This window comes from Battus philenor, unplaced genomic scaffold (genome assembly GCF_028537555.1).
Source record: "Battus philenor isolate CCGP_79_NKW_IND1 unplaced genomic scaffold, ilBatPhil1.0.hap1 SCAF_11, whole genome shotgun sequence".
In the NCBI taxonomy this organism is placed as follows: Eukaryota; Metazoa; Arthropoda; class Insecta; order Lepidoptera; family Papilionidae; genus Battus; species Battus philenor.
The window spans coordinates 12,268,657-12,294,709 of NW_027181673.1; the positions used below are offsets into that span (position 1 = coordinate 12,268,657).

The window sequence follows — 26,053 nt, forward strand, 5'->3', positions numbered from 1 at the left end:
CAGTTTTTTTATCCTGCTTCTTTCTTTACTTACAAATTCTTTCACACACTTTCCTCATCTACATTCCTGGTTACCTTAGCTTCTTATATCACAGCACAGTTTTTTTATATTTTGTATCAATTATTTTTCGTAGTTACCTATAGTTTACCTCACTCTTTTCTTACATTAATCTTTTTTAATCCTTAGTTTTGTTCTTGTCGATTGTATTTTGTACGTAGCTTGCAGAACCTAAGGACACCGGTTTTGTTACATGTAGTGTATAAGACTTACATCAGCGATCTCTCCAAGGGCCTTGATGTACTCCTCGACTTGAGGAGCATTGGCGAGGGGCGGAGCGCCTGGCGGCGGTCGGCGGCTGCAGTAGATCTGCCATTTTTTCGCAGCCGGAAGCTCCATCATGGCCGCCTTGTTTACTGCTGTCAGGTCCAACTCTTCCTGTAAAATAAGTGAATTGATCAACAAACTGTTCCACATTCCGTACACTTCCATTGCTCTTTCCGATGAGCAGCCACAGTATGGTCGATTGTTATTGAAATAAAACGTATCACTAAATCATGGCATATTTTACACTACTGCAGACATTTTTTAATTAATTGTTTATCTTTTTCATGTTCTATATTAGTGTTGCTCAATTAATTTTTTTTAATTACAGTTTTGAATGTGTAAGTGTGCGTGTTATTATTGTGTGAAATAAAAGTTTATCTATGTATTTATCATAATTCTTTTTATATTTCCTTCATAACTATCGAACCTAACTATCTTGAAACGCTTTGCCGGAATTGACGATGACTTGTTTCCGTACTAATCATTTATTAACTCTCCACAGGTAATAAAAAAAGAGTTCAGTTATAGATTTGACTCGATTAAACAAGAACTGAAAGATTTGTTAAGATCCTCGGAAGACGCTGGATGAAGGCCGCTTCTAACTGGTCCTATTGGAAATCTATAGAAGACTACTACATTCAGGACTGTTAGTTCTGCGGCTGACCATACGAATGATCATCCACATGGTCAGCCGCATTTCGTCGGTGGTTATTGATGCCTGATGAAACATCCAGTTGTCTGTGGGTCCGTCTTATACTTGATAGAGAAATACGCGGCCATTATAAAAACATTATTATAACACGCGATTGTTGCCTTAAAACCGCAGCATTTCTATTAGAATCGAGATGGACTTCGCTATTAAAGCAATGTTTTTTTTTTCTTTCAATTTTTATCAAGTTTAGTAAATGGTACTTTTACTTGCTGCGAATCTATTTCAGTGTAATATATAATGAGCTAAAGACTAAATCAAATTATACGACTTACAAGAATATCGATTAAGATAATTTAAAAACTTTAATAGATGCTTAAACTCGCATTGAATCTCGACTCAAATAATTAGTCCTTGGGAGCATTCACCCAAATTCTCAACCGAAATCACCAAATAGGAATATGAGTTCGGTGGAATCGGCGCTTAAAAGTGATTAAAAAATGTAACTCTAAAATACCGCGCCTTATCTCCAGTCAAATCGGCCGCCCAGTAGGTCGGGCGACCGAGATGCATAGAAACCCTATAAGGAATAAATCGGAAACGGGTAAGTTATGCGGACATACTGCGCAAAAACGTACCGCAAGGTTGCAGGTGCCAGTTGGTTAGTATTTACTCTGTGTTACATATTAATACTGGACATACAACTTTTTCATCTTCGAGAGTATTATATCGGTTTACTTCACTATGATTAAATAACAGATTAACCATATAACTATTCGTAAGTTCTTTACCTATTTTTTTATTTGAAAAGTAATAAACTTACTCAAGACTCTTTTTTAAGTTAAAAAGATATTTATGAGCCAGGCAACAGCAACCGGCCAAGCGGAGGTTCAGCCCTCTCGGGCGCCTTTGTGGCGGAAGGCTAAGCGGGTATTATCGGCGAGTGACAACTCAAGCTGCGATCCCCTCTCGGGGGCCCTTGAGCTTAATCAGTCCATGGAGCGTTTACAGAAGTGATCTAAGAGCTAGGCGACCTCCAGATCGGATAAAATAGTAGTATAAAGCGGCCTGAGTCAAGGCTGGCCTAGCAGCCCTAGATCTTCGCTACTATGGCCTCGGCTAGAAGTCTCAGGGCATACGCACTCTGCGCCCTGCTACTTCACACAAGCGGAATCTGCAAATGCCGTTTGGGCAGCAGTGTTAGTCCAGGTATAAAAAGTCATTGGCCCCGTCAAAAAATATGGTGCTATATAAGGTTTTATAAATCAAAACCCTTCTCATCGTCACGTCATCTCTCGTTACTTGAAACTTGAGATGAGTGCCGTCATTAACGTAACAATAACATTTAGTTATAGCGTGCTGAGCTCTTTGTCATTGAGGTTTGGCAGTTAATATAAACGACGCTATGATATCTTTCTTTTAGCTTGTAGGGTTTAAATAAAGACCGGTGCAAGATAGGCCTTATCTACTTAATTAGCTTTAAAACAAACTTTACAACAAAATTTTAAGTTGTCTTCGACCACATACTATGATTGCTTGGAAGTGATTGCCTCTAATGATAAAACTGCCGATTGTACTGTTTACAAAGAAAAATCTTTCACATGTACATTTACAAGAAAGGCTAATAAATATCAGTAAACATACATTAAATTGTAATTAAAAAAAATAAAGTAGATTCAAAGAGTTAAAGGATTACCGTGCTATTATTTAATTCCAGTAATCGTAACACGATCTCTCCAAGTAAAAAAAAGACTAAAAATAAGTTCATACTCCAAGTCTTCATATATTGATAACTACTGCGCCTTAATAAAAAGCTAAAGCATAGAACAATTGAACCGTATTGTAAATGCTTCACCCAAAAAAATATAAACGAAGAAATGTTTTTAGTGCAGTAAGCTATGAATGGTTACAAGTAGCGAACTGTGAATCTAATAGATACGACAGCACCCGAGAGAAAGCTGGCTGTCCTGAACACGAGCCTAAGAATACGCCGCAACCCGTCGCGAGCGCGTGGACAATACTTTATGGCACTTTCGACAGGAGAAATCGTTGCGATTAAAACCTATTACCGCAAATAAAGATAAGAATTATCAAACCTAATTAGTGTCTGCTATACAACATAATATTATACTTAATCCATTTATAGCTATTTTATTTATTTTATCCATAAAGAGAAGAACATACAGGTTATTATAAAATTATTAGCTGATCCCGCAAACGTTGTTTTGCAAAAAAAAAATAAAGTCTTTAAATAACAAATGTAAGATAAGGGTTGATCGTAGAGGGGTGAAAATTTAGGTTTGTATGTATTTTTGTATGCTGTATCATAATATAATAAAAACCAAAAAAATTGTCTAAAAAATTAAAAATAAAATTTAGGGGTGGATCACCCTTATCACTTAGGGGTATGGAAAATAGATAGTAGCCGATTCTCAGACATACTGAATACGCATGTAAAATTTGGTAAAAATCGGTCAAGCCGTTTCGGAGGAGTTCAAGTTCGAAAACCGTGACACGAGAATTTTATAATATATTAGAAGATATCAAGCGTTTGTAACAATGGTAGGCAACAAAGAATATACTCGTATTATACGATGTCAAACTAAGTTCAGATATCACAATCTTCGTTCAACACCTTGACGCACCTTTACTGTATTCGTAAGACAAGGTATATATCATAAAACGATGATACGGATGCGTTTATATTGGTGGAAAAATTAAAAGAACAACACTGATGTGTAACTGATTAGAAATTGAAATTTTTTTAGCACTTTGGCATCAGATAAAACGGAATTATATTAAAAGTTATTTGCGCATTTTAAATAAACTAGTGCACATGCAAGCACAACGTTGAATTTCTTTAATTTTGATAATGCTCATATATGTTATTCCTTTCACTTGCATATAAAATTAATAAGCTTTAGCCTTTTATTTGCTGCATTAAAGAATTCATTTGGAATGATACCTAGCTACTATCGTTTCCCAACAGTAATTACAATCGCACATTAATTATTTAAATGAACCCAACACTTTCGTGAACTACAGTTTAGTTTTGTATGAAACTCATCATATAATAAACCATCTGAAATATTAGCATAGACAATAATTAACATTTCACTATTTTAATCTTAATTAATGTTACTAATTTTCAAGCAAATGTTTTGTTTTAGTCTCGTCTTGCTACTTTATTTTCGAGTACGTTTATTTTTTTACTAAAGTTTCCATTTACAGTATCTAATGAAATGTCGCTTGATGCGGAGTCTGCATCACGCTCGCTCAATGAACTGCCGCATTGTGAGATGACATTGAGATACTTCCGCGTAACTTCACGACACATTCTTCTGTCGCCAACGCAATACACATAGTGTATTATATCCAATGTTAGCCCTTTTTATATTCCTACTATTGTACATGATCCGGTTTTTACAGTACTATAATCCCTAACTAGCGGCAAATACATATATCTATTTATATATGTACACCAGCAGTACATATTAGTTAAGAGTAAATTAAAAGTGCGAATATTATCGACGAGCGACTGCCCAAGCTGTAATCCCCACAGATCAGACCACATCGAATCCAGATAATTTGAAGAGAGAAGTGATCACACGTAAGGGGAAACATTTATAATTCTTTTAATTCTTCCTATGATACTTCCTCCGGTGCGCTGCTTAAATATACTTAATAGAGATTAAAAATCTGTTATGGAAACAGTGAATTATTAAGTTGGTTTCTAAAAACTACGAACTGCGAAACATATCGATATCGTAATGCTGATTGGTAATATCACGAATTTTGAATTTTCCTTCGTAGAATATGTTGGTTTTTAAATTAAATTCAAGTTCATACTTCCAGCAATATTTTCTAATACCGTTTCGGTAATCGTGAGTTTATAGTATTTCACATAGTTACATTCTAATGAAGATCGAAAATACATCCTTCACATACTTCCTCCGACAGCGTCTTGCAACAGATCGACAACCAGCAAAAAATATTTCTAGACAACTTTACTAACTTAATCCTCGCACAGTGTTTGACCCCTTCACGTTTTCTAACGTAAGAGTAGCAACGATCTATTTTCTTTTACGATTCGCAAGCTGTAGATTTCCTCAATAAATGAAATCACATTCTGCATAATTGAGCAATGACTAAGGCCAGAATTGTGTCGGAATCAATAAAAATTCATAACAAAATGTGCAATTGAAAACTAAATTATAACACACAGTACTGACTTTACTCTTCCTTCGCAATACAATCTATTCTTCTCTGTAAGGCTCTCCTCCTCAATATTAGGACGATCAAGGATAATTGCACATTTATAGTGAAAAAGCTTGGACGTAGATTGCAAAAATCATACGTGGTGATTTCCAGCACCGCGCAGTCTCACCCTTGGCCTATCAGATCATCAGATCTTAAGAGTTTGGAGTAGACCACGATGTGGTCTTAGAGGCCATTAGTTTGGCGTGCTAAGTACCCACTGCTTCTTTAATTTGCCTATCCGCTGGTCTATGACAGTTACATTCATACGGTATAAGTTATATTTAAGTAGGTATTAATATAAGCATCATTTTATATACTTTACATTCTTATTTTTGTTATTTATTTTACAATTAAATAAATATATTACATTACACATCGTAAATACATTTACGTAAGGTTTTCAGTTACTTTTTCAATCAAATAATTATTTATTTATTTTCTCCACTTCTCAAATGGTTTAATAGAAAGAGAATGCCTTCACTGAAATCTCCATTGGACAAAAAGTGTGAAATAAATAAACAAATCACATACAGTACTTAAAAGCGAAAGCATGTATATGTTAAATGTAATTTGCAGCAAAGTATAAAAAACGACCATTAGACTTTGGAAAAAAAAACTTTGCAGCTACCGGACATCCGCTAAACAATTCGTTCAATTAAATCTTTCAAATTGGTACTCTTACATCAATAATGATTTATTAAAGAGTTCTTCGGCTATTTGTGTGAACAAAAGAACGTAACGTATCATTTACATACAAACAAAAAATATGAATTCAATTATAAAAAACACTTTCATTTCTATTCTTACACAAATTGTTGTGCAGCTGGGACCGCAAAGGTGTAGCAGTGACATTGCTAATTAAAGTGACTGCTCGATTAGTTAGACCGCACGTGTGGCGCCACAGTGCCGCAGTGATGTGGTTAGCCTGGCGCTGATCGGTTAGTTCGTTCTTCACATGGTACAAATATTTAAGTAAAAAAAATTACCATCTATTGATATCAATATGAAGTATATACTTTTTATAATAAATAAAATAAAGACTAATAAAGAATGTCAACACGAGACACGTGAAGTTTTTTTTCATCAATAGATGGCGCTCCATGCATTTTACTTCGCGCCATCGCCATCTGTATTCCTTCACAGGGACATCTTACTGTGTGAGGAGTAGATCTTAAATTAATTACTCTCACTTAGATAGTAATACTTTATTTGTTGGTCATTCAAATGGGGATGTCTTAATTGCTTGTACATACTACTACTAGTATAAAAAATATCACTCCTAGTATCTCTGACTATTAGCGGAGGAATCTCCGTGCCTCACCCTGCTTCATTTATTCATGTCCATCTATAGAGGCTCACCACCTCCGCCAAAAATCGCTACAATGACTGGTCTTATGCTTCATGCATCCATTGTAGTGGGAGGGCTGAAGAAGTTTTCTGCCTACCTCTAAAATAAAATAAACTCTCTACTTGTTAACTGTGACAAAAAAAATAACTTTTAAATATAGTGTAATTCTTCTGTTGCGACTTTGATTAGAAGATACATGAGAACACTGTTTTAATTAAAGTTTGATTGTAGTGTATAAGCTAGTGCCCGAAAACCTTTAATGGATATTAAAAAGACCAAAGTATTTATGACAGACCAGTGAGTAAATAATATGGAACGTTTTAAGGACAATAATGACACGATTTTAATATGGACATTCTTTCTTGATTCCAGAATTCATCGTAGGAACTACTTAATACATACTTAATTAGTTATTTGTAGTAAATAGAAAAAGAGGTATATCCGTGTTATGACTTTGTGCTGACAAAAATATTTTCTTCTATTCCGAATGACGTTGTTACGCGGGTATCTTGAATAGAACACAGCCTACATTACGTAGCGACCTCGCGACAAATATGCGAATTAGCCGCATATCAGGGCACCATTTAGTTGTAATTGACGTAATTAGCTCAGATATGTATATCGCGATGCCAGCATAACGCGGGCGCAACTTAGAAAATAGTTTCACAAGAAAAGCACTACATGCTTAACTTAAATTCTATACGAGCTGTTATTTTATTAAGAAACTCAGAAAACTTTGCTCTTTTTTACGCTAGCAGGGCCTAATTTTATGACAAGTGCTATCACAAAAAGCACTGTAAGCATGTAATTTGTAACAAAAATTTCGCATCAAAATCTATGCTCATTGACAGTGACTACCGAAAAATCATAAGACAGTCTCCGTACCGGTTGGAACATGAAATAAAATAACCCACCATAGCTAAACTGTTCTCTATTCTAATCACAGTGAAAATTGTTCATCCACAGACATAAGCGCTGCTATAATACCTGCTAGGATTTATCAATAGATCTATCGACTCAAAGCCTCGAAGAGAAAGATCCGTATCAAATAGCTGCAGTCCGTCTTCCAAATTTCTACGCTTAGTAAACACAAAGAAAATATCACATAGTAATCTAACCACTCTGGACATAAAAATTAAGTCTGTAATTTATATGATATGTTACTAGCAAACCTATCCAAAACATCCTCTTTTCATGCTAGAAATATCAAGGGTTTACCACGACAGAGCAAAACTACTTAGAGCTTTATTATAGAATATTCACTTATAATAACACCTTGTGAACAGTTCTCTCACTCAGTCATCTCACTTTATAGCTGTGGTTCTCCCAAATCAAAACATAGCTTTCATGACACATATAGAACATAGATAGTCTCTATCATGAGGTTTCTTCTATAATGATCTCATGACAATCCGAAAAGCAAACATTTAGAATCAGATTGCTAAATGTGATTCGTGTGACATCCAGCTCTTGCGTTAAATATAAATATATATAGTCCGCCAAAACTACCTAAGAGTTAGTAGGTTCCCCATTCAGTTACGTAACGAACGTATTGGCCGGAGCCTAGATTTCTAAAACAATTATCAAGGTTAGTTATTGTGAAGAAGTTTAAAGTACCTATACCGCTCTCTCCTTTAATTCTGTGACGTTGTAAATGCCAAAGGTCAAACATTATTTCTATATTATTAAAAGCAAAAACATCTAGAATGCAGTAAAGGCGCAATAAATCTATTCTTCGAACTGACAAGAATTCTCATTCGTGTATTCGCATTGAACATTTTATGTGTTACTGAAATTGAGTAAGCACGCATCAGTCAGCTTTCTATCCAGCGGACTTGTTAAGTCGCTACGGTGTATCATTATTGCTTTCGCCGGAGATCTGTGCCTAGAAATCCTGAGAAATTAATACCATCAAATATCTGTACGGTAGTTAATAGACGCGCCTGACCAGTTCTGTGGAGACCGCTCTCTGTAAGGGTTAAGGCTGCATTGCACTAACGGTTACATGATATTTTTTTAGAGAAACATGGGAAGTCTTGTTAATTTCTATTGCATCATGTTTATCGGGAAATACCTTTTAATGTGGATTTTTGTGAATACGATCAAAATAAATTCATTCATTCATTCATTAATTCATTCTTTCAATTATCTACTCATTCGTTCATCCATTCGTTCATTCATTCATTCATTCATTCACGTCAGTTGGGAAACATCCACTGTAAGCCATAGGCCTCCAGCAAAGATCACCACAAAAGCTGGTCTTGTGCTGCTCGCATCCAGCTACTCGCCACTTGGTTACTTTACTCTCTACTCTTTACTCTTTACTCGTGGTTGCGTACCCACTCCCATAAAATAAGACAAAATTGTAAAGAAAAAATTCTATGCAAAAGTTAAAAAAAATTAACTTTGTCAACTTTTTTTAACTCTTAACTATATTTTACATTAAAAACATTTCACAATAGAATTATCAATAATCCATAAATTATTATTTAAGATTTTAAGGTTTAACCCATATAAACTTTACCATATACTACTATATCATATACCATATACTACTATACAGACTATACCATATAAACTATATAGAAGTAGAATCGATGGACGAAATCGAAGCCTTCTATTATAAGTCTTACTTTGACTTTGGCCTATCGTTACTATAAGTATTATGTACTGAAACTTGATATTAAAAATATAAGTGAAAATTTTTAATAAAAATTTTCACTTAGGCTTCATAGCACATGAAAATATAAAAGCAGACAAATTGTCTATAAGCATTCACTCTACCCATCTACTGGTAAAAAAAAACTTATAAAAATAAAATAAAATCCTAAAACGCTCAGTGCATACACCGCCTACACCGGTTTCATGAAAGTTACCGCAAGATGAAGCACGTCAGAAGAGGCAGGCGTCACCCAAAGCGGTCGCAATTTACGTAGCGCGCAGGGCGAGAGAAACCAGCGCGGAAATTAAAGTCTAGGGCACTTAATACGTCTCAAGGTTTTACTATCGCGTTTGATTACGTTGTGGATGTCTGCGAAATATTGCGATATGTTTTCCAACTACAACTTCATCGCCCTCATTATCTACTACTATGTCATACTTCTTATTCTATTACTTTTGATTATATGCAAATGGGAAGTTATTGAATGCAAGATGATTGGTTGTAGGGTAAGTCTTTTACATATATTTTCAATTACCCTGTATAAAGTAATCACTCTGAAATATGTTACGTAACTTTTTTTTTTTCTATTATAATGCACCAGATCAACATTATCACGTCAGTTGTATTTCATGAAAATATTGTAAATCGGGTAAAGACGAAAAAGCAAAAATTCGCGGTATAAGACATACATTACTTTACATGTTTTTGTTAATTACTATAGAATGATCAAACCCTTGGCTGATGGCATAACAGTTGTAATAAATAAACAATAAACACCCATACTATACCATAATAAATAAACAATAAACAACCATAAACAACAAACGAAACTACTTCAACAAGGCAAGTAAAATGTTTGTGATTTTTTTCTTAATCAAAATTTAAAGGCTTATGATTTCATTTGACATTAATATTAATACAAGGTTTAACTTCCAGATGAGACATACACACAGGAATTTAACTGTGGTCAAAACTCAATCGCGAATGTTGCATTCACCACAAATCCATCTGGTTTCGAACTCTAGAATCGTATTCGTGAGTCTAACGTCCTCACAGACCGACAAGTAGTGCAAGCAGCCGAGTTATGTGGAAAATGTATCAGCGCCAGATCGACAGAGATCGTGACTACTGCGAGGCCGAGCATAAATATTAACTCATTAGGAGCGGCGCATTACGCAGCCCCGGGTCGGGCCTGACCATCGCCATTCGAATTAAAGTGAAGCCTTCGTACGCATTTTTCTAGTGGATATCAACTGTCACTTACGATCCATAGTAGCTGTGTCTTTATAATCAGGCAATTTTTACGTGCCAAGAAAAAGAGAAGCAAGATAACTTTCGTATGAGTATAATTCGTATAAGCGAGATATGAGTATGCAATATAAATAATTACGACAAATTTATGCGTAAAATTACGATTTTAAAAACTGGACATTGTTGGCGATGTTAAAAACAAACAAGATAATGATTAAAATAATAATAATAATTAGTTCAACTTACTTTTAGGTAGTTAACAATTTAAGTTAATAAATAGTTTAAGTGCCTTCGTGAACTATGTAACAAGCAAAAACGTGAGCAATAATTTTTTTTTTCGGAAATATTAAATGTAACAAAAACAAAGGCTCGGACCCTATTATCTGTGCAATACAGATCCTAATAATTATAATTTTTAAAATATTTTTGTTAAAGTATTCGTTATCGTCTACACTGCCAGTTTAAATTAGAAAAGCTTTCCGAGTTCAATTATTTAGGCGCTCAATTTGTGAATTATCAAATTTTGGGCAGAAATAAATCCTACATATTTCAAGCATCGCCCTAATGGATTGAAATTTCTTTTTTTATAAGAAGGTTTCTCTCCTAAATTTCAATGTTGTATGCATGTTTATTTTAAAACTTGTCGAAAACTTTAGTTACAATCAAATATATTACTAGTTTAACCTTATAGCCTGAGGTGTGTTTGTTTAGAACATTAAAAGAGATCATGAAAATATGACAGATGAACTAAAGTACGACAGTGATTTAGTCAAGCTACACCGACGAGAAGTAATCAATTGGAATAGTTCACAGCGGCAGGTTGATAAATGTTACCATCAAGTCACGAACTAGTCGCCAACCGGATTCTGTTCCTTACATTCTTATGCCCGTTGCGGCAAATGTGGAGGATTAGTATCATATAAATATAATAAATTAATTATAGTACAATGTAATAAAAACACAAATAACTATATCTCTTACTGAAAATCAGCGTTGCAGTATGGGTTAAGCTATACTGCAGTAGATAGCTGAGTAAAGATCCTTTCTGCCGATATTACTTTTAATCTAAGCCAAGCCTTATAATCTTTATGAGTCATATAATTTAAAGGCGGCTATGGTACCACTGCCCCTCCGCGAAAACTGTAATTGACTCTAAGGCAAACAGATCTCCTAACGAAAATTATGCATAAAAAATTAAACATTTTCTTTTATTTTAACTGGTGATAATGCAAGAAATAAAGAAGGCTACATTTCGAACATAGAATGAATAATGTAATAGGAACAACATTTTACAAAATATAAATAATGCAATGAAACATCATTTTGACAAAAATACAGAATGAAATCAATCGAACTTGACCTCAGTCGAGCGTTGCATTGCCTATTAAAATACTTTCGCGCACGCGGTGCTTGATGTTGTGCGCGTGAGAAAACTATTACATTTGATATATCCCCGTTTTACTTTTTCGACCCTGATAGCATCCTAATTTCTCTATTTATTACTTCACATAAAAACTGCATGATATTTAATTAAAATTATTTCTTAGTAACATGATAATAATGGCTGTAATTGTTTCGATAAAATCTTAGAGTAAAGCACGGGTTTGGTATCTAAATACAATCGACAATTTCCCCGGGGGTAACGCAAAGGCGATATACGATAGAGAGGTAACGGAGAACATTAATACTGAAGTGTGTGACTATGACGTGATGTATACTGACTTTTGACATGCAAACACCATTAAGAAAATTAACGATTATTAATGTGCAATGCCTCATTCTTGCTATGTCTATATAGATATGTTTATATAGATTATTTTTATATAGATTTGATAAATATATAAAGAAGCAATTCCTAACCTGTAGTAAGCATTCCTGTATGTTGAAATGAACTTTATATTCAAATTAATTCCCGCATAGAATCATCAGCAATAACCACTTGTATAGGTCATGAGAAGAATGAGAGAAATGTCTAATTTTACACATAAACTTTGAATCTGTGAAATCCTTCAATTTGAAACCATGAGGGTTCCAAACGTGCCTTCGCCTGAGAAGAGCCACCAACAAACTCAGACGGAGTTATCTTTTTCATAATATTCTTAATACAAAAGTAGAGCAATTTTTAAAGGAAAAAAAGATTTATTCTTGACTTACAATTATTACTAGATCATCAAATTACCGACATTATTAAAATTATAACAAGCACATGTTGCTTGTGGAGCAAGATATTATAATAAAGAAAAGAGCCAACAATTGGAACAGCTACGTACTGCAGCACAGCTTAACTACAACGCTTATTTTCAGTAAAAGACACTCTGAATTAAAGAATTGGAGAGAGAGAAAATGAATATAAATTAACATTAAATTTAAAAAATACAAGAAAATAAATAGAAAACAAATACAATTAATTATACGAGTTTCGCCACAGGATGGTAAGTTCAAGTTAAAAATACAAATAACAAACGTATGATATGGTAATTCTGAACTTATAATAAATAATGGTAAATAAAATCAGTCCTCATTCTGATGCTTAGTTATTACTTAAATATAAGTAATAACATACTAAGGCGCTAAATTAAATGTAGTTAATTGTTAACGCATTGTTTTCCTAAAACGCGCTGAAATATGACCAATTCACTGTCATTTCAAATAGCTCATCAGCTGAGCTATGTTGGCTACATCTATAAATTTCCTCATTCCTGATTCTATTTTATGGATAAAGCACTATCCGTGTCTTGTCATCAACTGTGGGCTTGCCAGTGAAGCCTAAAGTAAGTAAAGCCAAAGAGTACACAAAGGTCTAAGGCAATAGTCACACTGCATTGAGAAAGCAATAATTTCATTATACTAGTGATATTCAATTTATGTTTTTAAATTAACCTGACACTGTAAATTTCAAAATAGCATTTAATACAGAAACAATTACAAAGAAAGAAAGAAAAGTTAACGGTGTTTTATGATTCGTGTCATCGTATCCTATCGACAATAAATAATCGATTATGCTCGCGTTTACCTGCTGGCGTGTCGTTGGCTGTAGATAATTCACTAAGAGGTCTCGTAACAACCATGGCAAGGTCTACCAGTGGACTTAATGATGCTTACACAAAATCCATTAATATTAAACGTCTAAACTGATACCACGGATCGGCAAGCGCGACGGTAGATATCCCGCCCAAATGGTTAAGGTAGCAAGACCCTGGATGTAAGGCGTTTCCATCAGGTACTAGTGGAAATTGATGTCGTCCACTGCAAGACATAGGCCCCCTGGTTAAATGATCATGGCATAGGATGAAGAAGTTACGACTGTAAGTGTAAGTAAAACTGGATAGTAGTTATGAGTAGAAGCGATACTAGGAAAATTTTAATGTATAATAGTAAACGTAACAAAACGCAAAGACCTATCTTTATCGGTAATGCTCATAGAGGAATTGTGATAAAAAAAAATTAATCTTCTTAAATCCAACAGGAGTTCTCAACCTTATCTTTATAAAAGAAATTCAAATTCATTTTTATTACGAGCAATTTTTAAACATTTTATTTAAATCAACAAAATCGGGTTTGGTGTCCAACAAATAAACGTTCTTTTAATAAGAAAATAAAATAATTCATGTGCTCCATAAAGTAATTGTTTAGATATAAATATAAAACTCTCACTACGTAATAACAGGGGGAAATTTCTGTAAATTATTTTTGAAAAACCAAAAATTTCAACAAAACTACTATTGTGTCAGTTTGTAACATAGTAGAAATAAATTAAGAATCGAACGCTAGTCATGTTACGAATTACATTTGGTGTACGATTGCCGATCATTGCACGTCGAATCCTGAAATGTGAAAGTGACCGGAGATTACTGCTGACTTTGCTGTATTTAGCTGCAAATCACTTATACAAACAGCTATGTCATCCTCAGCCACGACACTTATGCGTCGATGTACTTAAATTGATTTGACATGATCATGAATTACAAAAACAAATATACTAATATAAATTTATATTTAAATTTGTAAGACACGTAGTGTTTTAAAAGTTAATACATTTGGACTCTGCTGTTTTAGGGACAGATGTGAGTGTCGTTAGGGATGTAAAGAAAACCAATCCTATACATTCAATTGTCAGTCCGTTTTGACCCCGCTTACCACGAGAATTACCCAAATTTAACTGCATCAGTTTTGTGTATATCGTAAAGTGCATCATAACATACACGTAATGTATTCGTTTGTGTAAATTTATTCTTTAAAGACAGCCTTAGGGACCATTAACAAACTAACTTTACAAAGATTGATCAATGAGAGATTTTAATTATCTACATTTCCAAGTAACAACCATCAATCGAATTTAATGATTACTGTGAATATAGGTTTTGTAATTCAGTTCAGGGTTCAGTTAAGTTGAACTATTATGACGTTTACCTTATTTTATACCACTTCTTTAATCTTTTAATGGTTTTTCTTATATTCAACTAACAGCGTTTTGATAAATTCAAACGCTCCAGTGGTTCAAGAGACAACTGTCTGTACTGCTATTGCGTAGTTATTTTTACTGCCAATAAAAAAGTTTTTTTTTAAAACTTTCATACAGGCATAGACGTGGGAATGGCAAGCTACTACAGGCGGGGTACGGTTTCGGTCGAAAATGCACTAAATTTCACAATAATGATTATAATACAACGCTGCTAATGTTTGTACATATTGTTTAAAAGCTAGGAATTTAACCCGTTTGTCTCGAAAAAAATATCTTATATATGGATGCTCTAAAAAGAAAATTTAGTATTTGTGCTATTCGCAAATGCGTCTTCGGTAATACAAAATGTACATAAGAATGTAAAAGACAATTAAGAAAAATATCGATGTACTTAAGTACTACAAATAAAGTTACGCTTATTAGACCTTTCTCAAGGTTTCATAAAATTAGTAAGTCTTGTAAGCAACCACGTATTGTATTCTAATACCCTTCCATTCAATGTCTCCTTATTATTGTTACTGTAATTAAATCTGAAATGAATTGCTTTTTCTTTCTTAATCACTATTAAGAATATTGCAAGTGACCACAGATGAAAAGACTGTACAGGTTTATTGTGAACTTTGCGCAGGTCTGAACGCGTTTCGAATGCTTTTTAGATATTTATAAGGGAGCCTACTCCAATTCTAGTTTATTAGAAATTGGACATTTCTGTTATTCTTCCCATTACGTACATAATTCACTGTAAATGATCCTATGTGGATAATAACATAAATAAATAAATAAACATAAAGTTTCAAGCCGAAAGATATTACGTTTAAAAAGTCTTCTATCGGTGTGAAGTAACTTAAGTTATCGTCATTCTCAATGCCTTGACGATATCAAGTGTCAACACGGTGCGTGCACAAAGTCTATAAATAACGCGCTCGTACAAAGCCCTTCGGTCGTAATGCTTACATTATCTTATCAAGCCTGTCGTGTAACTTGACGATAACTTGAGGCGCCGTCGCGATTAGGTCATACAGTCATCCACTGACCTCTCAAAGGACCTTGATACTTTCCCTAGAACCTTCAACACTAATGATCCGAGGTGTGGAGTAGGTTCAATACCGGTATCGTTAATGGATATGTTACAATTCGACTAAATATCGTTGGCAGTTAAAACATCAATAATAATAGTGCTATCATAATCTTAGCCATACGATGTTCACAGCTGGCCATATAGAAGATGCTTACATCTTTCGTCTTCCGACGACATTAATAAAGTCGTCTGTCCATCTTGTGGGAGGACATCTTATGCAACTCTTGTCGGTCCGCGGTCTAAACTATAAAACTACAAAGTCTCGGCAGCTACATGCGGTATATATATATATATATATATATATATATATATATATATATATAGAGAGAGAGAGAGAGAGAGAGAGAGAGAGAGAGAAGGAGCGAGCATAGAATATATATATATATATATTCTACGCTCTGTATGGCCTAGCATTAGCATTGCAACTTTAACTTTATTTCGTCTACAGATTTTTTAATCACTGACTTGGACATTTATACCTATATTTTGAAATATTAAAAAACTAACTTTTTAATTTACACTTTCCTGCCAACTATACAACTTATCCTGCCTTCGAAACCATTACGTCATTAAAAAAAGGTTTAAAAGATCTGTAAAATAAAGCGAAAGAAACAATTAACACTCGAGATAATACCACCAAATTTGTAAACAGACACCCGTCCAAAAAAAACTGACGTGTGTGTTTACATCATAAATCGCCTCATTAGTTCGCGTCCAGCACGCGAGCGACTAATCTGCCATCACCGTCACATCACCGGGTGAAAGTGAAAACACGTTGCGTAACATCCGTCCGTCCATCAATCCGAATTAACATCATAATATCTCAAATGCAATCTATCAACGTCCGCTTTTATGTTCAGTACGTTTACACAGTTTCAGGTTCTATTCCTACATGATAAGGCTCAAAATGGCAGAGCCCGTGTAAATTATATATAAATTATTGGACTACTGTTTAAAACCGGTACAATGGTATTGTACTGGCCGCAATCTTGATAATTTCTCTCCTAGCGGTTTGAACTGAATGCTATTAGAAGGAATAACACCGCGCAACAGTAATCTAAAGTTTATTGCAACAGTCTGATAATATTTTCTTTGTAGACATACACACAATTCCTTAACACTGAAAAGCCTGTAACTTAGAATATACTCGTATAACCAAAACGCATTCAAAATCACTAGATTGATGTGTAAAATATTTTTTTTCAAGAAATTCTGTCATTATGTACATAATCTTTTTCGATATTTAAATTTATAAGGTTATCGAAAAATTAGGTACATTGTTGTTTGTTCTGTTCGGATTTGCATATAAAACTTACATGTGTGCTTGTAATGTTAATAAAAACAACAAAGTGTGCCTTTGTCAAATAGAGTCCTACTTATTACACTACATAAACACTAGGCTTCCTGATAAACGTCAAATAAGTAGTGACGACATACAGGAATAAGTCCAAAGTAACTTTTTTTTTACATTCCGCACCTTGAGTTTATCAGGTTTAATTACGCGTGAAATTCAATAATTATCTATGTTAATATCTACGGCAACCCCCTCATTAAAACTATGAAGTCACTACAAGTCTTTATTTTTTACAATGATTACGCAACTTTTTATCATTTCAAACACGTGTGTGATAGAACGTATTCATTGAAATTCTCTCCTGTTTGAAATAAACGTTATTAGAAGAATCAATAATAAATAATCGCTGTTATCACTAGTAACATTGAATCTTACTAAACAGGTTGATTGATTATGGATGTAAAGCTTTAAATGATTGAATCTATACCTTGTCAACCAACAGAAAGTTTTAAAGGTATTACACGTATTTTCAATCACCATGTGTATAAAGTGATCACTCCGAAACATGTTATATAATTTTTTTTCTATAAAAATACGGCAGGCTAATAATTTCGGACAGTACAAAGATTGCTGGGACAAATAGCATTTTATTTATATAATATTATTACGTTTCTTGAACTAAATTTTCGGATATGGTTTATCTTACAATAATTAACCGGAAAAGAACTACATATTAACCCTTTTAAGATGTTTATATCTATTTCCAATATATATATATAAAGTGATCACTGCGAATTAATTGGAATGCAGCAGTCCAATATTTTTCGGGTAGAAACTATCGATTGTTTGATTAGATATACTATACAATAATTAATAGCAAATAATTTTTTTATTTACCACTTTCAAGTACAAATCAAGTACAATAATACATTTACCACTTTCGCCCTGTAGTGGTAAAGAGTATAGTAATATAGAATTCCACCAATAAGTGGATATCGTAATGACTATTCGCACACTAGCTAAATAAATGAGAACAAGAAAAGCAGTTATTTTCTTCCAGTAACATAAATGAATTATCGATATCGAGTGACTACTTAAAACGGGACAACACTAACAGCTGTGTCGTGTGAAGCTACAACGACAAAGTCCCAAATAAAGCAGAAGACACGTGTTAATGTAATGCGTTCGCGCAGATGATTTCTCGTGATATCAATTTACGCATTTCCAGGTTACGTATATGAACAGAATCATTCCTAGATGACATCGAAAAACTTTGATTTATAATTAATTTATACGTTGAATTAAGGTTGACAATGTTACGTAAACTACGATTGAATTTTTAAATGAAATTATTTAAATGTTATAGTTGTTCCAAAATAAATGCGTTCTGACGAAGATTACGTAAATAGTTCTGCTATTTATAAGTATATAATACTTCCCTTGACTTTTAACATTTTAAAAGTTTCATCATCATCATCATCATTCCTGCCGTGTCACGTCCTCCGTAGGACTGTTATAGATATGATAGGAAGCGACCGCTTGGAAACGACTTTAACTTATTTTTATAAAAAAAAAAAACGACAGCTAACAAAATAAAAATAATTCTGGTGTTATTGGCTTGGATTTGGTATTACTATAATAAATCTAACAAGAAGAAATGCGTAGGTTTATTTGTTAACAGATCTCGTAGATTAATAAACCTACACATAAACCTGCATAGCCTAGCAGATTTGCAAGTTGAAGCGACAGCGGCATAGCATGCAGAAAATACTACGCCTGGAGTCTTAAGTGCTGGAGTGAAGATCTACAAGCGCAGCATAAGATGTTCATCCAACGTAAGAAGATGATTTTGTTAAGATCGTTAGTGATTCAGATCGCTTCCAATCGGTCTTATTGCAAATCTATTGTCGAGGAACACGACCGGTAGTGGGCGTTTTACGGCAGAAAAAACAATGAACAAAATTAAGGCGATTTTTAAAAAAGACAAGATGTATACCGCACATGGAAAAATTACCAGTTTCATTAACTCGTCTTCTTGAATATTACGTCAATATTACCGTATTATTATTTACGTTAATATCGCGTATTTTATACACAAAAAATTAACGTAAATAAAAAATTATAATTCAATATTTTCGAGTAGATACATTAAAATTGTAAACATTCTACATAGATTATGAAAAGCTGTACAAAGACAAATTAAAAGTAATTAATAACTGTGCAATTTTCTCTAAAGCAAGAAATGCACGTTTCAAAGAGCGAGTTTTCACTCTCGTTTGATTTACATTCTCACTAAGACTCGTTTATTATCACTACATACAACACGCAATTCCATGTGAACGCCCTTGAAGGCTAGCTACGTATGCGGTCAGATTAGCAGTATTCATAACATTTACATGGATTTATACGAACTTTTTTGAACACTAATTAGTTCCCTTTATAAAAAAAAGCATTCAATACATGAAGCCGTTTCTATTAACGCCGTATAACGCTTTAGATAAGATATTCAAATTCTGTTTTACAACAAAGAAACTTGAAAATAATTATTATACTAAACGACTATATTAAAACAATATTTAAAGATTTCCTTGTATAATATGACAAAATAAAAAATATCATAATGTAATTTATAAATAAAATAATTGAAGCTTGTCTCTAAAAGCAATGTGCTGCTTGTTGGCTAATTAACCTATCCCTAGATATGAGGCTTATATCGTTGGCGTTTATTCTTCTAGATTGTTAAATCATTTTTTGTTTCTTTATGATATGCTTTAATATAAAAAACTTTATAGTTTATTTTACAATTACATGACTTCATATACATGTAATGCTTTATAAATAGATTTCCTTCTGAGAATTAATTTAGTTTTATTTATTTATGTATCTTTATCTTTATTCTTGTTTATTTTCTTCTCTACCATTAATCGGAAACCCTTCAGGGGCAAAGGCCTCCTTTGGCTTTTTCCTGACGTCTCAACCTATAGCTTTCTATCTCTATGCACTTCCTACCGTTGCTTTTATATCTTCTAACTTACTTTTTCTCCCTCTATTCCTTTTGCCTTTTGGTCCTTTTCCTATATTCGTCCTCAACGTTAAATTTTTGTCTGTATATTAAAATTTCAGAATTTGAATGTCAGATTGTAATAAACAAAGATCGATATTATGTTACGAATTATATCTGAATTTTTTCAAAACCACTTAGAATACTTAGCTCTTACAAAAAATAATTATAAATTATATTAGACAGACGCCCGCGGATTCTATTGTATTTGAACTAATTAAAGTATTTAACTGTGAGAAGATTTTGTGAAAGAGCGTAGAAACTTAGTTATGCAAGTTCACGCAGACGTTGGAAATCGTAGGAATTAAATGTGAATTCTGACACCTTTATGACGTTGACATTCCATCGATGGTCACACCTGTTCTTTCTTATATAATTCCATTATAAATGGATGTCAAATATTATTCGTCGTGATAAATGTAAACATCTTGTTTTCTTATTACATAAACGACTGACAACCACGTTTGTAATTTTTGTTTGTAATTTTTTTTAAATTATAATATCTATTTAAACAGTTTTCTTACAAATTGTGTAATGGCAGACCTAATGCTTTGTAGGCATGTTTACCTGTCAACACAAGGTAGTGTACAGATAAGTATTAGGCAGATGTGTAATGTTACAGAAAAATATCTATTTATTTAATAATTTATTCCATATATACATGATAAATGCTATAATTATTATCTAAATACTAATAAAGACATATTAATGAGATGTTATAATATATACATAAATTGCACATAATCGCACACAATATATACATACACTTTTTTTAGTCTAGCCATAAATACCATGATAAAATAAAATAAACCAAATATTACTTTTGATTTTGGAATATGTCATTTTTATATAGTTTTCGCGGCAATAAATTTTAAAATATTTTGTGATATTGAAATTAAATGAGTGAGTGATGAGTGCATTACATAAAGTAGGTAGTAAATACAATCTTTAAAACCTTCCACACGTTTGGTATTAGTCATATGTTTGTGTACCAGGCTATTGGTAGGTACAATCAGACCCCCTATGTTTGTGACAGAAAAATATCTGGCCGACGGTGGTCAATTTTAGAGAGTAAGGCTTACTCTAAACGCCATGATAATTTGGAGTCTCTAAAAAATCCATATGATCGATAGAAAAGAATTTTTCCATGTAAGAGTACGTGCACCTGTAGATCACTGGTCTCAACTTTTAAGATATTAGTATATTGCAGCCAATGGTATTAAACTAACACACTATAAAAATAATAAATGTTACACACAATAAAAAAATGTATTTTTTTCTTTGTAACGATATTAATGGCAAGGCTAAGTATAATTTTTAATTAGAATAAAATGACGACTATTCTTCTGCCAATAAATCTAGAACCTTCTTTATAAATATGTAAAAGTTTGCAATTATAAGATCATTGTGACTTTTAGATTCCCTTCTCCTTGTGCAACTTTCTGAATCTTGCCATTCTTTCATAGTTGAATTCTTCTGGCAATATTTATCTTGGACTTTGTATAAGCATATTAACAATAAACAAAGGTTAAACTTACCACCAGCTCTGCGAACTTGGCGTCCAGCTCGTCTTGGGGCGGCATGGGATGCGTGGGGGTGACAGCTTGAAGCGCCAAACCTCCCTCGCCGCCCACCACACAGTACGTGATCTCCGGGGGCTCATCATTCTGTAAGCAAAGATATACGGTTATAAACACACTGTTATTTTCACGACGAAACCTTTAAGTAACAATAAAAACAATAAATAAAAATCAAAAGGAACTAAGAAAAACGCAGAGGTTAAAAGGGCTAATGAACAGTCTCCTACTCGTTGAAATGACACGATTACAATAGCGTGCAACATCACCGTGCACGATGCCTTAAAACTTTGTTAAAAAAGAAATGCTTCAGAAAAAATGATAGCTAAGACTGACATATTCGGCCACGACTCTCATAAGAAGATAGAGGTAAAAAATGATTTGCCAAAGGCATAAGAACGTAACTAAACCGAAACAAATGAAGGGAATTAAAAAGACATACGTCATAAAACGATCATGAATGACGAGGGTTCTGACAGTTCATATATTCGTATTTTCACAGAAGAATTTTTTTAATGTTTAATGTAATTGTTTTCGTACAAGGTTTAAATTATATATATGGTTAATAGCTAATAGAAAAGAAATGGTGTGTTTTTTAATAAACTAGATCCGCCTGTTATATTAGCAGAGGATGAGAACCAAGATTTACACCTTTTATCCATAATAAACATCACAAATTACTTCGTTCTCTTACATTAGGTGAGACTGTAATATCAACTTGCTGACATAGACTAACAAAAAGACATTGACAATAGCTTAGATGCTTGTGTCTTGTGGCAATTTAACAAGTATAATATAAGCATGCTAAGCTAATAAAAAGGACGTTATAAATAGTTTATTAATAATTTTAATTGGCTTAAAAATTAAGTAAGTTGGTTTGTATATATGTATGTTTTGTCTATATGTACACATTAACTACCAGTTATTTACACTTCTACTGTTTCCATACTATGGTTGACTGAAAGAAATTGCCTCATGTGATAAGACCGCCCATTATACTTTTTTCTTTACTATTATGCAACTGTGTATATTTTTTTAGCGTGTACCATAAAGTATATTAACTTAACCTACATCATACGTAATTTTAATCTGATTTTTTCTACTTTAATGTTATGATATGTTTAATTCTTATATTATTTTCTATAAGCATAATTTTTGACAAAGATTTTCGTTAAAAATCACTGAGATACGCTGTATTATCACTTATAACACATCCCTCATGATATTTCTGTGAAACAAAAATTACTTTTTGTATATAAAAATCAGAATTATATGCAATATGTTACATGCTGACGGTACTTATGAAAAACTTCCTGCAAATCTGCACACAATGATAATAATATTCAGCGCTTTGTAACAAATATGTACGTATAAAGGCAATCACAATCGAGTTTCGGAACGAGACAAAAAAAAATTCTCATGAATCATGGGTACTGATAACATGCGGTAAATATATTTCGCGGAAATGTTACTACATAAATCATCGTCGGCGGTCACTTATTCCATGTTTATAGCTTGAAAATGTTAAAAGACTTCATAATCTCTTCATATACACATATGTTCATAATGAACCAGCCATTTCGGAATCCACTTCCTTCCAAATTTAGTTTTCGTGAATCGTGAAAATTATTTAAAATAATTTACGTTTGGATTAATTAAAATGCAAAATTGTATAATCTTGTAAAAAAAATCATTTATTCGATTATAGCTAACAAGTGAGATATACATTCAACATACTATCAACCTGTATAAAGTGATTACTCTTAATTATGTTACATTAATTTATTTTTTCCATTTAAATGCAGCAAACCAATAACTTATTGCTGTGCATAGTGTGCAGATACGGATAGTAGAAAATAAAATAATTAATATTAAAAACAAAAATTAATTAATTTTAATTAGTAGAAATCCTTATTTTGAAAACACTTCTTACTATATTATCATTGAGTCATTTATTAATTTTTGAAATCTTTATTTTTGGATATGGTACACCATATTGTAATTGAATGAAAACAAACTATACAGCAACTCATTTAAGGCTTTTACAGCTATATCCAAGCACCCGGATATTCTAATTTCGTTTTAGACTTATTTATGTTACAAGATCTATTGTCGTCATCGTTTCTGTCGATAGACGCCCACTACAAAGTATAGGCCTCCCCCAAAAATATCTATGGAGATTTACCATAATCGCAACGCTTGGCAAGGGGGGGTGGCGATCGCAGTGTGGTATTACGGTTTGCAGAGACCGCTGATACACATCCTGTGGAATCTTCTTTGTAAATAGTGGAAACCTTATATAATTAATGCATAAAGTGTGAATTATCTAAGATCCTATCCCGAGGATCGATCCCGCGACCTACGATCACAAGTCTCAGTCCTCTACCACTGAGCTATCACTACTCACGTAATCTATAGTAAAAAATAATTGCTAGATAAAAACCTAGGATTAAATAATTTCTTACAGCACTTGAATAATCTAACACGTTTAAAGAATGCGTCATTAATTATATCCACGGAAATCCTGAATTGTATTCGCACGGCTAAAAACTATATTAAATGTTTTTTTCTTCGAATTCAACAAACAGTATATTTTTACATATTTACTTATTTGCAGCGAACAGACATAAAGCGTAAAAGTAATTTACACATAATCACTCACGATACACACAGTGCCGCGAGCAGAGCAAGTTTTACGTGTAAATTGCGAATTTAAAAAGCAATTACATTCATAAGAGAAGTCAAGTCCTTATAAGGAAATGCGATGACTGATGCAATGAGAAAAGAAATCAGTGAACAGACAGATGTCTGTTGAACGGAAGAGTTCGGTAACTGTTAAGTCAGTAAGATTTCAGATTTACCTTATAAAATTCATTCAGTCCTTGATTTAACATATAATACTCAAACTATTAGCTAGTGGTAGCCATGCGGTAGAGAACTGAGGTTTGCGATCGTAGGTCGCGTGTTTGATTCCCGGGATACAATATTATATAATTGACATTTTGTGCGTTGATTGTACAAGGTTGCCATAGTTCACAAAAAAGTTCCCAGAGGATCAACAACAGCCTTCGTCCTTCGTCCTTGCCTGCCATAATTATGTACAATACATCCCCCCATGGATATCTTCTAGTGAAGGCCTATACTTTGCAGTGGGCGTCTATGAAACGAAGACTCATTCTAATGTTTTCTTTTTTTTCCCACTATCATGAACTGATGTTATTTGGCAATGTACACCTTCGGGTATGAGGTACGTAAATCTTGTCACAAATTCTCAGCTCGAAGGCATCTTCAGCAACCTCTGCTCTTAATTGCAATGGATCAGATTTTCTTTCAACTTCTACGAGAAAATATTACAATCGGACGTTAACATTGTGTAAGATACATTTGGTTTCTACAGGCGGTATAATGGCGTATTGTGTCAATAATAAAAATCATCATCGCACACTCGAAGGAAATCGATTAAAAATGCAAATACATAACTTACGATCTTCTTAAACCTTTATACGTATTTCCAATCATCATGTATAAAGTGATCATTCCCAAAAAAAATCCATTAATTTATTTTATCTATAGGAATGCCACAGGTCAATCTTTGACAGTACAGTCTGCAGAAACATATAGAGAACAGTGATTAATTTTAATATGTACTGATCCGAAATTTATGGACGCTTATCATTACACATTACATACACTATACACACAATATATACATTACATTATACATTACACTGCGTATTATTTCTAAAAAATTAATTTTTCGCTAAGTGATACATTAATTGACAATTACCACTCTTTTAAAACTTTTACACCTGCATATAACCAATCATGCTGCAAATATATATACACATAATGTAAGTAAAAAATAACGTTGTTCCTTACACGAAGGCTCGATAATAAAGTCTCACATGTTGTAAAAGCATTAAGTATACTATTATCATGTACTTGCGGTGCATGTTTTGTAGTTTAATATGCATGTGAATGAATAGTCCATGTTAACAATAATTTAAATTATTCACAAACAACACATGATTAAAATGACATCGCTTTCAAAATACTTATGTTAAAACCGTCGTTTAAAACTTCATTA

The 26,053-nt window shown here is 33.2% G+C and overlaps 1 protein-coding gene across 1 annotated transcript in view; it reads right to left on the reverse strand.

Moving 5' to 3' along the window:
• Window positions 1-26,053, reverse strand: part of DAAM (disheveled-associated activator of morphogenesis-like protein) — a 100,889-nt gene that overhangs the window by 14,999 nt on the left and 59,837 nt on the right. The window contains exons 4-5 of the mRNA XM_068771675.1: window positions 21,928-22,056; window positions 271-435 (exon numbers count right to left, since the gene is read on the reverse strand). Of these exons, the coding sequence (XP_068627776.1) occupies window positions 271-435; window positions 21,928-22,056 (294 nt within the window). The remainder of the gene's footprint in view (window positions 1-270; window positions 436-21,927; window positions 22,057-26,053) is intronic.